The sequence below is a fragment of the Carcharhinus amblyrhynchos genome, chromosome 18, assembly GCF_965287045.1.
Source record: "Carcharhinus amblyrhynchos chromosome 18, sCarAmb.v2.hapA, whole genome shotgun sequence".
In the NCBI taxonomy this organism is placed as follows: Eukaryota; Metazoa; Chordata; class Chondrichthyes; order Carcharhiniformes; family Carcharhinidae; genus Carcharhinus; species Carcharhinus amblyrhynchos.
In genome coordinates, this window is record NC_137341.1 from 38,287,239 (window position 1) to 38,300,396 (window position 13,158).

At 40.0% G+C, this 13,158-nt stretch overlaps 1 protein-coding gene across 1 annotated transcript in view; it reads left to right on the forward strand.

Moving 5' to 3' along the window:
• Nucleotides 1–12,820, forward strand: part of get4 (guided entry of tail-anchored proteins factor 4) — a 34,067-nt gene extending 21,247 nt beyond the window's left edge. Inside the window, exons 8-9 of the mRNA XM_080206842.1 lie at nt 2,779–2,851; nt 12,081–12,820. Of these exons, the coding sequence (XP_080062968.1) occupies nt 2,779–2,851; nt 12,081–12,172 (165 nt within the window). The 3' untranslated portion in view covers nt 12,173–12,820. The remainder of the gene's footprint in view (nt 1–2,778; nt 2,852–12,080) is intronic.
• The last annotated feature ends 338 nt before the right edge of the window (nt 12,821–13,158 follow it).

The window sequence follows — 13,158 nt, forward strand, 5'->3', positions numbered from 1 at the left end:
TTTGCTTCATATAAGCACCTGAGTTTTTAACGACGGCTAAAACATACTCTCTTCATCAGAGAGATACTGAACTTTTTATGCTATTCCTCCATCCATCGGAAGTGCATCATATTAGAATTTCCAAATAGGTAACATAGTGCAGAACACACTGTGTAGTGATTGACATACATTTGAGTTTTTTTTTGAAATCTCAAGGTCAATTGCTTTTATACATCCTTTCATCACTCCCACTTCCCAAAATGATTGATGATACCATTTCTCAAAACTGCAGTAAAGATATCGCACAATAGACAAGTGCTTAACAGAGGAGCATGTGGGACCTATGTAACTGACCTTTAGCCATGAATGGTGTCTGTTTCCAGAGTGCAAAGATCAGAAAAATGATTACATTGTTCTGGAATTTCCTAAAAAGATGGTGGGGGATGTGTGTGGGCAGGGAGAAACGGAGCTGTAACGAAGTGCAGTACGTGTGAGCCTTGGAGCTGTGCTGTATCTGTCTGAGCCATGGTGTAAGAAAATGGCCCCGTTTCAATTAAATCAATTAGATACTGCATTTCATATGGCATAGGTAAAGACCAATTGCTTTTGTGATTGGGCCGAACTTTTCTTATTTTGCTTTGCCACTAAATACAGGCCAATACTCATCCAGCACCAGGTACCAGAGTTTATTTGTTTCTGCTGTTCCCCCATTCCACCATACTATTCTGTGGAGCACCTGCTTTCGGTATGCGTTATGTGTTTGGAGATCAGAGAAACAAATGAAGAAAATTCATTGCTTACCCAACAATACAAAGACGTTCACAAACATTTTTGCACAGCAAGTTGTTATGATCTGGAACGCGCTGTCTGAGGGCAATGCCATTAGACTCAGCAGTAATTTTCAGCTGGAATTTGATGTATACTTGAGAAAGAAACATTTGCATATAGAGAAAGAGCAGGCAAGTGGCAGTGATCAGCCTTTTCAAAGTGCTGGTATAGGCACAGTGGGCTGAATGGCTTTCTGTGTGCTGTGAATCTATGCACACAGACAATTTCCCCATCTCTCGCTACAAGCTATTTGAATTCCCAGAGCTGGTAAAATTGAAATTTGGGCCACAATATCAATGGGGGGAAAAGCACAATGAAGAGGATTAGGAAGCCCTTATTTCCTCTTTTCTCCCATTCACACATTTCAGGCTGCAAAGGGAAGCAAATGTCCATTTGCGTATGGAGGAGTCACTCCATTTGAATGAGGATTCTGGACGGTGAGTAAGTTTTAATACCAATAGTGACTAGCAGTGTGCATTTTCTGCTTTTAGATACAGGGAATTTTCATCATGCATCTTGATAGAAACTTGTGTTAGGCTGAAATTGTTGCCCCGGATTGTCATTTTGTGAATGCAGTGTTGTGATCATGTATTGGGAAGATTTCCAGTTGATCATGTGTTTAAACTGTTCTCCCAGCTGCTTAAGGAGGAAATCTTCCTCCATAATTGTCTAATTGAAGGTAAGATCACTGACGAGGTAACTAGATTTGCCACAACTAAAGAAGGCATTAACAAACATTTTCCTCAAGTTTTTTTTTACCAATCGCTGACTTAATGGATTAAGCTTCTGTACAAGTAAATTAATAAACTGAGAGTGAGTGCTTTTTGCTGACTATTTAAATAAAAAAGATTGCAGGCAATCAAAACCTTAAATTGTGCAAGGTAAAATTATATCAGTTGACTTTTATTTTATGAGGTCTTATTGTAGCTAAATAAGGTAACATTGAAATCATCACGCCATACTCCACTCTTCAGTTAAGTGGAATTGTAGACATAACAGAAGTGAAGCCATGATAAAAACAAATTACTTTGGATTTTCTGTTGCGCTATGGAAGATTTGTGTGGGAGCATAGAAAGGCAGTGAATTAACACAAGTTGCAAAACTGCTGGGTAGAAATCAAAAGCACCATTGATACACAGGGTGGGTGTGGTTGCATATCAAATTCAAATTACTGCGAGGCAAATTTGTGATATTAGAGGGATCTTAAGTGGATTGTTTTTTTAACAATAAAATATATATTTTGTAACAAACATTCATTAAGCTTTCTCATGTCTGGTGAAGGAAAATTGCTTGATTTCAGTTTGTTGATCAACATTATCTGAACCTCAGTGTTAAAGGCAAGTTATCATTGCCCTGACTTTCTGTGAAATAAGAAATGTAACATCAGCAAACTGATATGTGGCTTTCACTAATTCCACTGCAGCTGCCCATAACGCAATTTTTATTCATTATAGGATGAATTTAAAGCAGTACATACTCAATTTTGTGTCGAGCTTGTTAACAAACCTGCTGGACTACTACTATTCAGTGAAGATTAGCTGTCAGAGAACACCAGCTAAAATGGATATGTCATTTTTAGTTTGCTAAATATTAATATGGTATGGATTCTGTTGTTAAGCTAGGACACCTATGGTCATTTTGGTGTATTAAAATTATTTCCTGTACAAAAATGCAAAGTACTTTAAAAATGCATTAATTCAAATTAAAACTAATTTGCATAGTTTTGATTTTCCAGTGTCCAAAGTTCCATAAAATGTTGCGCAGGAAATCCAGTTTTTATATATAAATATATGTAAATTGTATATTGTGTTAATCAAAACAAAACTTCAACCCATCAGGATAATGTTACTGTAATAAGGGTTCATTTGAGAGATCTCCATCTGAGTAGCTCCTGATTGTTTAATCATTTTTGTTTCTTTTTTAATTAGATTAAGTCTTAAGCTTTTAATTTTGCACTATTTTTAATTCTAGTATCTAGACCGAATAGGTCAGATCTTCTTTGGAGTTGCACCGAGACAGACGTCCTCATATGGAGGATTATTAGGTATGTTAAGCATAGAACCATTTACATAATAAATTGTGATTAATTTCTTCAAGTGTTGTTTACTTCACCTGTAGCTAGTATGTGTATGTGCAGCTACAACTCCTTTTTGTGAGGTGTAGCAGGGAAGTTAAGGAAACAAATAATATCTGGATTTGTGTTATTAAGGTCATTGTGCCTACAAACTGCAACCCTTTGGAACAACAAAAAAAACATTTATTTGTTTCTGACTATATTTTTTTCTGAAATGCTCATCAAGGTCAAAGGATATTATTGTCCATTTCAGAGCACTTCAGAGAAACATTTACCATTAGGCTCTAACAGATCAGATGTAGCTAGATGATCAGACCAGCAGGTCAACTCCAGTATGATTTTTTTTTTCTTGCATCAGTCATCCTCTGACACTCGGTGCTGAGTTTCATAAGTTCATAAGAATAGACCATTCAACCCATCAAGTCCGCTCCGCCATCCGATCATGGCTGATATGCTCCTCATCCCCACTTCCCTGCCTTCTCCCCATAAACTTTCAACCCATTAACAATTAAAAATGTCTAACTCCTCAAACTTACTCACTGTTCCAGCATCCACTGCACTTTGGGATAGCGAATTTCACAGATTCACAACCCTTTCTCCTCAACTCTGTTTTAAATTTGCTATTTCTTATCCTAAGACTACGAGACCTCTCGTCTTAGAATGCCCCACCAGTGGAAGCATTGGCTCCAAGTTTACTTTACCCATACCTTTTATTATCTTGAATATCTCAATTAGATCTCCCCTCATTCTTCTAAATTCCAGAAGTATTGGCCTAAACTGTTCAATCTCTCATCGTATAACAAACCCCTCATCTATGGAATCAGTTGAATGAACCTGCTCTGAACTGCCTCCAATGCCACTACATCTTTCCTCAAATATGGGGACCAAAACTGTGCACAATACTTAAGGTGTGGCCTCACCAATGCCTTGTATAGTTGCAACAATGCTTCCTTACCTTTACGTTCTGTTCCTTTAACTATAAATAGCAACATTCTATTTGCTTTCTTTATCTGCTGTACTTGTAAGGGCTTTGAGCTATCAGTCCTTGCCCAATTGGCTTTATATTCCTTTTGAGTTTTAAAGTTTAAGGAATGCTCTATTTGTAATTTTTAGAATGATAAAATAATTGAATAGAATAGACACAGAAACTGTTTTCTCTCCTGGTGAATACAGAACAAAAGGATGCAATGTTAAAATTAGAGTTGGGTCACTTAGAAGTTAAATGCAGAAGTATTTTTTCCCCACACTACTGGGACCTGCTCCAGCTGTGGATACTGGGTCAATTGAAATTTTCAAGGCAGAGATTAATAGGTTTTTGTTAATAATGGTATTGAAGGATCTGGAACAAAGGCAGTTAACGAATAGGTGAACTCCGAAAGTTGTTTATTGCTTTTTGGCGCAAGAGTGGAAAAGGATCTCTGGCCAATCCATGGCTTACAAGGGAAATTAAAGATAGTATTAGATTCAAAGAAGAAGCCTACAAAATTGGCAAGAAAAAGCTATAGACCTGAGGATTGGGAGCAGTTTAAAATTCTGCAAAGGTGGACCAAGGGATTGATTAAGAAGGGGGAAGTAAAGTATGAAAGAAAGCCAGCGTGTAACATAAAAGCTAAAACATAAGAAGTTTTGATAGGTACATAAAGAGAAAAAGATTGACAAAACCAAATGTAAGCCCTTTATAGTCAAAAACGGGGAATTTACAACATAAGAACATAAGAAATAGGAGCAGGAGTAGGCCATCTAGCCCTTCGAGCCTGCCCCGCTATTCAGTAAGATCATGGCTGATCTGTCGTGGCTCAGTTCCACTTTCCCGCCTTCTCCCCATAACCTCTAATCCCCTTGCCTATCAAAAACCTATCTGCCCGCGTCTTAAATATATTTAGCGAAGCAGCCTCCACCACTTCAGCGGGCAGAGAATTCCAGAGATTCACCACCCTTTAAGTGAAGAAATTCCTCCTCAACTCCGTTCTAAAAAACCCCCCCTCCCCCCATCTTGAGGCTGTGCCCTCTATTCCTACTGTCCCTTCTGAGCGGGAAGAGCCTCTCCACCTCTATCCTATCCACCCCATTCATCATCTTATATGTCTCAATGAGATCTCCCCTCATTCTTCTAAACTCTAACGAGTACAAGCCTAGTTTATTCAGCCTCTCCTCATAGTTCAACCCCCTCAACTCCGGTATCAGCCTAGTAAACCTCCTCTGCACTCCCTCCAAGGCCAAAATATCCTTGCGTAAGTGCGGCGACCAAAACTGCGCACAGTACATCAGCTGTGGCCTCACCAGAGCCCTGTACAGTTGCAGCAAGACCTCCCTACTTTTATATTCAATCCCCCTCACTATGAAGGCCAGCATCCCATTTGTCTTCCTGACCACCTGCTGCACCTGCAGGCTGGGTTTTTGCAACTCATGCACAAGGACCCCGAGGTCCCTCTGCACCGTTGCATGCTGCAGTTTTTCGCCATGTAAGTAATAGTCCTTCCTACCATTATTCCTACCAAAGTGGACAACTTCACACTTGCCAACATTAAATTCCATTTGCCAGTTCCTGGCCCATTCGCCCGGCCTATCTAGATCCTTCTGCAGACTTTCCACACCCTCCACACAATTTGCCGTTCCACCAATCTTGGTGTCATCAGCAAATTTTGACACCCTACACTCGGTTCCCTCCTCCAGATCATCTATATAAATGGTAAATAGCTGAGGCCCCAGCACCGATCCCTGGGGCACTCCACTAGTCACCAACTGCCAATCCGAATAGCACCCATTGACCCCCACTCTCTGCCTCAACAGAGGACAAAGAAATGGCTGAGAAGCTAATTTCGTACTTTGCTTCTTCCTTCACAAAGGGAGACCTGAATAATGTACTGGAAGTTCTGAGAAACATAAATTTTAGTGAGGAGCTGAAGGAAATCAGTATTAATAGAGAAATGGTTTTGGGGAAATTAATGGGATTTAAGGCAGATAAATCTCTCGGGCCTGATGATCTACATCCCAGAGTACTTAAAGAAGTGGCCTTGAAATAGATCCATTGGTTGTCATTTTCCAAAATTTAGACTCTAGAATGGTTCCTACAGATTGTAAGGTAGCTGATGTAAGTCCATTATTCAAGAAGGGAAATAGAGAGAAATCAGGGAACTATAGACCAGTAAGTCTAACTTGGTAGTATAGAAGTTGCTAGAGTCCATTATGAAGGATTTCATGGCACAATATTTGGAAAGCAGTGGTACAATCAGACAAAGTCAACATGGATTTAAGAAAAGGACTCATGCTTGACAAATCTACTGGAATTCTTTGAGGACGTAACAAGTAGAGTTGACTAGGGAGAACCGGTGGATGTGGTTTATTTAGATTTTCAGAAGTTTCAACAAGTGTCACATAGCAGATTACTATGTAAAGTTAAAGCATATGGGATTGTGGATAGTGCCTTGAGATGGGTAGAAAGCTAGTTAGCAGATAGGAAGGAAAGAGTTGGAATAAATTGGTCTTTTTCTGATTGGCAAGCAGTGACTACTGGTATACCGCAGGGATTTGTGCTAGGACCGCAACTGTTCACGTTATATATTAATGATTTGGATGAGGGAACTAAAAGTATTACCTCCAAATTTGAGATTATTCAAAATTGCTTGGAGGATGAGCTGTGAGGAGGATGCAGAGATGTTTCAACATGATTTGGACAGGCTGAATGAGTGGGCATATGCATGGCAAATGGAGTATAATGTAGATAAATGTGAAGCTATCCACTTTAGTTGCAAAAATAGGAAGGCAGATTATTTTTTGATTGGGTGTAAATTGAGAGAGGTGGATACTCTGAGATCTTGGTGTCCTTGCGCGTAGTAAGCATGTAGGCACAGCAGGCAGTAGAGAAGGCAAATATTTTGTTGGCTTTTATAGCGAGAGGATTTGAATATAGGAATAGAGATTTTTTTTGCAGTTGTAAGTGAGGCCACCACTGGAGTATTTTGTGCCATTTTGGTGTCCTTATCCGAGTGCAACGAAGGTTTACCAGACTGATTCCTGTGATGGCAGGTCTGTTATATGAGGAGAAGCTATTTCAGTTAGGATTATGTTTATTGGAGTTTAGAAGACTGAGAGGGGATTGCCTAGAAACTTACAAAATTCTAACAGGATTAGACAGGGGAGATGGGGGAAGGGGTTAGTCCACAACTAGGGGTCAAAGTATGGGGATAAGGGGTAAACCTTTTAGGACTAAGGTGAGGAGAAAATTCTTCGTCCAGAGAATGGTGAATTTGTGAAATTTGCTACCAGAGAAAGTAGTTGATGCCAAAGTGTTGTGTGATTTCAAGAAGGAATTAGATATGGCTCTTGGGGCTAAAGGAAATAAGGAATATGGAGAAAGGTGGGATCAGGGTATTGCATTTGATGAACAACCATGATTATAATGAATGATGGAGCAGGCTCAGAGGGCCAAATGGCCTACTCCTATTTTTTATTTATTTTTATGTGTGTTTCTGTGTAACTGGAATTGAGGTATAGATTAGCTATGATCTAATTGAATGACTTACAATCGTTTCTGTGATTGCTAGAGTTATTTCATAGCAAGGTAATAGATAAGCCTATAATTCCATCAACTTAATGGATATAAATAATTTAATACCAGTTTTTTTCCCACATTCCCATGTAATTTTAAAAATTGTGTTTTCCTTGTTCTTGAGATATGGATGACATTTTCCATAACCCAAGTTTATTGTCCAACCTGGTTACCTCATTCTGTGGTATTGGTCTTTTATCTTGAACTGAAGCAGCCATTATGGTGATGGTGCTTCTACAAACATGTTAGCTTGGGAATATTGACCCAGCAGGGATCAAGGAACAGTTCCAATTGTTCAAGTTGGGATGGTGTGCGACTTGAAAGAAAATTGGAGATGATGGTGTTCGTAAAACATTTTCTGGTTGACAGATTGTCAGGAAGAGAGGGGCTCTTGAAGTAATCTAAGTAACTTGCTGCAATGCACCTGCATACAGTGTACACTGCAGCCTAATAGAAGGGATGGGCGATGATGCTGATGAAGTAGACTCCTTTATCTTGGATGATGTTGAGCCACTTTACTGTTTTAAAGAATGAGCTATTATTTTATCACACTCTTGACCAGCTTTTTAGATGGTAGAGAGGCATCTTGAATGTATTATGGTTAAACTAGCTATTGACTTAAAAATCTTGAGTGCTTGAGTTACATTTCCTACTGAAAGTTCTCTTCAAAGTAAGCAATCTCTTCAAACTTGTCTCAGAGCAGTAAGTCAGTTTTTAGTTCTTTTGTGGTGTTCCTATGCATCTAGTGCCCTTGACCTTCTAGGTGGTGGAGGTCATGGTTTGAAATGTGCTGGCAAAGGAGCTTTGGTGAATCTTGTGATAATACACACTGCTACCAATGTTTCTCAGTGGCAGAGGCAGTGAATTTTAAAGGTGGTTACTGGGGTACCAATCAAGCAGGCTACTTTGTTTTGCATATTGTGGAGCAATATTCGGGCAAGTGGAGGGTATTCATTCACACCCCTGATGTGTGCCTTGTAGATGGTGGCTTTGGGGAAGTGAGTTATGTGCATCAGAATTCCCTCTGACCTGCTCTTGTAGCCACCATCTTTATATGGCTGGGCCAATTCAATTTCTAGTCAGTGGTATTCAGCAATACCAGTCAGTGGTGATTTAGCAATCGCAATGCCATTCAAAATCATGGGAAGTTGGCTAGATTCTGTCTTGTTGGATATGTCATTCCCTAGAACTTGTGCATTGTGAATGTTACTTGCCACTTACAAGTCAAAGCCATGTCTTGTTGCCTGTTGCCTAGAGAAAGGTCATTGATCGAGCTGCTGAAAATTGTTGGGCCTACGACACTCCTGCAATGTTGTCCTGGGACTGAAATGACTGACCTCCAACAACCATACCATCTCACTTTGTTCCAGGTGTACTTCCAACAAATGGAGAGATTTCCTTCTTATTTCCATTGACTCCAGTTTTGCCCCTTGATGTCCATCCTTGCTCAGTTGTTGCCTTGACATCAAGGGCAGTCACTCTCCCCTTACCTGTTCAGTTCACCTATTTTGTCCACATTTTGGCTGAGGCTGTAGTGTGGTCAGGAACTGAGCGGCGCTAGTGAAACCCAAACTGAGCATCAATGAGCAGGTTACTGCTGAATAAATACTGCTTGATGGTGCTGCTGATGACCCCTTCCAATGAAGAGACATAGGGATTTTGGAATGCACAAGAGGCCAGAGTTGGGGTAAGTTCAGAGAGTTGTCGGGCTGGAAATTTGTGGCGATATAAGCGCAAGCTTACAACAGGATATAAGCATGTGGATGAGAATTTTAAACTTATGGTTTTAAGTTGAGAAGAAAGGGAACCAATGTAGGTCAGGAGCACAAAAGTTGAATGGTAAGTGAGGCTTGGTGCCGGATAGAATAGGGGCAGCAGAGCTTTGCTTGAGCTCAAATTTAGGCAGGGTGAAGAATGAGGTGTCAGGCAGGCAAGCATTGGAATAGTCAAATCTGGAAGTGGCAAATGCACGGATGAAGATTTTAGTAGGAGGTGGGCTGAGGCAGGGATGTTGTTAAGTAAACCCTGATGTGGATGAAATTGCAGAGTAGCTGGTTTGGCCTGAGATGGTAGCAAGATGAAAGGGGTAGAATTAGTGACAAGATGAAAAGTTAATCACAAGAGATTAAATTGATGACACGATTTTTCAGTGTTTAGTTGAAGGAAACTATGGACATTCAAGACTATGTTGGACAAGCTGACAGTCTGACCACACTGAGACAGTGATATCAGAAGATAACATGCATTCTGAAACAAAGCATGCATGGACTTTGCCAGTATTAGAAGTATGATATTATGGGTCTGTTATTATAGCACCATTTTTAACTGCAGGACGTGACTTTAAAAATCTACAGTTTATCTTTTTCCTTTTTGATGGTGTTCTCACATCTCACTTATCTTTGATTCCATTGTGGTGAGGGGGAAGGAGTGAGTGGTCAAGAAGCGGGTCAGGCCAGGGCAGTCGTATAATAATTCAGCAATTATTAAACTAAGAATTACACATTTAAAATCTTCATTGCGTGGATGCTGCACTGTACTGGATCTGCCCAGAGGAGTACCACATCTTTCGAATTTTAAAATGTTCAAAACACGTGGAGTGGAGAATCTTTGCCAAATTGAAGTTTGGATTGAAAAGGTTCCTGGAGATCTAATTGTTGCTGATCACTTTGTAAACCAGGTTTGACACTGCGCTGGGTTACACTCCATGCAACATCAAACAGGAGTGATGTGTGGCCAGCTTTTTCAGCGAATCTCTGCTTCTCTTTTGAGTGTTGGCTATAGCACTCCCAAATTAGTGTTGTCGAAAAGCTCAAATTCATTCACATTAACACTGGATTGGAAAATTGTATACACCCTTAGAGAATATTGCTGACTAGCTGCCAACAATAGTCAAATCCCAAAACTGAAAACTGGCAATTTTTATAATAATTAAATGCATCAGCTTTTTAATGTGATTTTATTTATTCACTTTGTGTTAGAAAATGAATTTTGTATAATCATGGAATCCTACAGTGCAGAAGGAGGCCATTCAGCCTATCGAACCTGCACCGACCACTATCCCCATAACTCCATGCATTTACCCTAGTTAGTCTGCCTGACACTTAGGGGCAGTTTAGCATGGCCAATTCACCTAACTCGCACATTGTTGGACTGTGGGAGAAAACTGGGGTACCTGGTGGAAACCCACACAGACACAGGGAGAATGTGCAAACTCCACACAGACAGTGACCCAAGATGGGGATTGAACTGGGGTCTCTGTTGGTGTGAGGCAGCAGTGCTAACCACTATGTTACCATGCAGCTCCAAATTTATTTGAACTAGATTTAAATAGGGGTGGGGTAAACTATTAACAAACAATGTCAATGATTAATGCAAATGGAGATAACATTCGTGTTAAGAGAAAATGTAAATATAATGAGATCAAATAAAGGTAAGGCTTTAAAGGACACACTTTTACTTTTACACAAGGACAGTTGTGAATAGACTGCAGGGCACTGAGGTACGTATACTCTGCTAGGCAAAGATTATTGATACTGGTGTAAGAGAATCCTGACCACAAGTAGAACATTGAAAAGATAGTGATCAAAGATGCTGTACAATCATGTGTAAAGATAGTCCAATCAAGTTAGCTGAGGGTGTGGATGATGGGGGAGGGATGGAGGGATCATCTGTTGGAAGAAAACATTAGAAAGGTGGGCAAAACATGGAACAATTTGGTATTAAAATGGGTAACCTTTGGCCAACTAATCAAGTATGATCTATGTTTCTGCCTGAATGTATATTTATGCACAGTACGAAAGGATTCCCCCTCTCAAGGCAGGTATTCTGCCCTTGTTAATCTGATTGAGACTGGAAAAGCTTGCTCTGAGAACACACACATTCACAGGTTGGATTTTGTTGGGGAACTGTTGGCTCCATGGAAAGCCAGAGGCAATCCCACTACAACTGTTTTGGTTAATCCCAACCAGAGTCTGTGGTGTGAGGCAGCTAATAAGCTGCCATTGTGCTTTCCGTCCTTTTAAGGGTAAAGAACTCATCTACAAGAGCTGACACTCAATCAGCTGTTCAGTCCTAGCAGCGCCTCAGGGACCTAGTCAGGCCAGCACTGATGAAGGTTGGGGGTTACTGTTGCTGCTGGGCACTTGTGTGGGCCACAGATTGGTTAATGAGGGGATCTTGTGCCCCAACCCTCCATTCCCAATCTGGCCATTTAAGGATCTCAATTGACCTCTGGGCAAGAAGACTGTCTTGCATGTCCTCCACTGGTGATAACATTCCATGGTGGTGACATGCTATCTTCCATCCCCCTCTGCCGGTTTTTTGGATATTCCGCCCCATAAAATTCAGCTGAAACATGTGAATGTATAAAACAGAAGTGTAACAATGCCTTCACTGGTGGGAGGATGTCAAGACAACATGACAAATTTCCATTGGCTGTTTCCATTGTAATTGTGGGCTCTCGCATTTGTAGTGTCAATGCAGGAAATGCATCCAGTTGACAGACTTTTGATAGATTTTAATGCATCTGTTCATATAATAGATGGCTTGCACTATATGAATTTGAAGAGGTTTTGCCCTTTATCCAATGGCATTATCAAAAATGAGAAAATTAAGCATTGAACTTTTATAGTTTTCATATTCCCTTTGCAGGAAACCTTTTGAACAGTCTGATGGGTGCAGGAGAGGAAGATGAGGTGGATGGCGAAGGACCAGAAGATGTCAATCCTATTGATCTTGACTAAGAAGAAAATTAACTTTCTAACCTAAAGGTCTAAAGACAATATTCCACTGAGGTGTCTACAGAATGATCTGCTTATACAAGGAATAGAAACAGCTATGCCATGGGACATTTTATATGACAGTTTCACATCTGAGCACCTGCAAAGGGCTCTCTTTCCCTTTCTACTGAAGAAGGTGCAAAGAATGTTTCCTATTGCTGTCTTTATTGGAAATGCTGTATTATTTATGTTCAGTAGATATTTCATGATTTAAAGAACAGGTTCCAATTGGCTGTGTGTTGACTGATGTAAGTTTTGTCTTTTTAGATTATTTTACATAAGATTTAAGTACTTTACAGCTGTGTACTGGTAACTGGTACACATGGCACTACATATGGATGGTCTCGGGCTGTATGACGTAAAGCCATGCAAAAAGATGCTCATCGTATAGCAAACTTTGCCAACGGAAGTCGAGACATTTCAAATTGCTAAAACTAGCTCTTGTTTAACAAGTAAGAGTGATTGTCAATAGGAACAAAGGAAAAGCTGTAGGGATCAGCAGCACTTGATTTAACTTACACAATTGGTGTGGCTGTTACGCACAGATTACAAAGGATCATGCACAAAAACGGGCTTAATTATTTCTGAACCAATAAACAACATTAAAGAAGATTGTTGTCACCCTGACTTTATTTGAGGTGGTAAATTATATTCTAATACAAATAAAATGCAGCTGCGACAAGAATGCTGTAAATACTTTGTCAGGGCTGATTCTGCATGTTAAAGGTTTGCATGCCAGACACTTAAGTACTTTTTAAGCATTGACATTTCAAGTGCTGGAACTTAAGGGAAATTTGCACAATGACTCCTTAATCAGGACCTGGGTTTGTCTTGTAGTGAAATGCAAGGACCTGATTTTACTGGAGCCTGTAACACAAACAATTTAAGAGTGACTGTATATTATGCTTTATAGATCTGGTAACCGTATCTAGTTGTTTTTCCACTAGGCA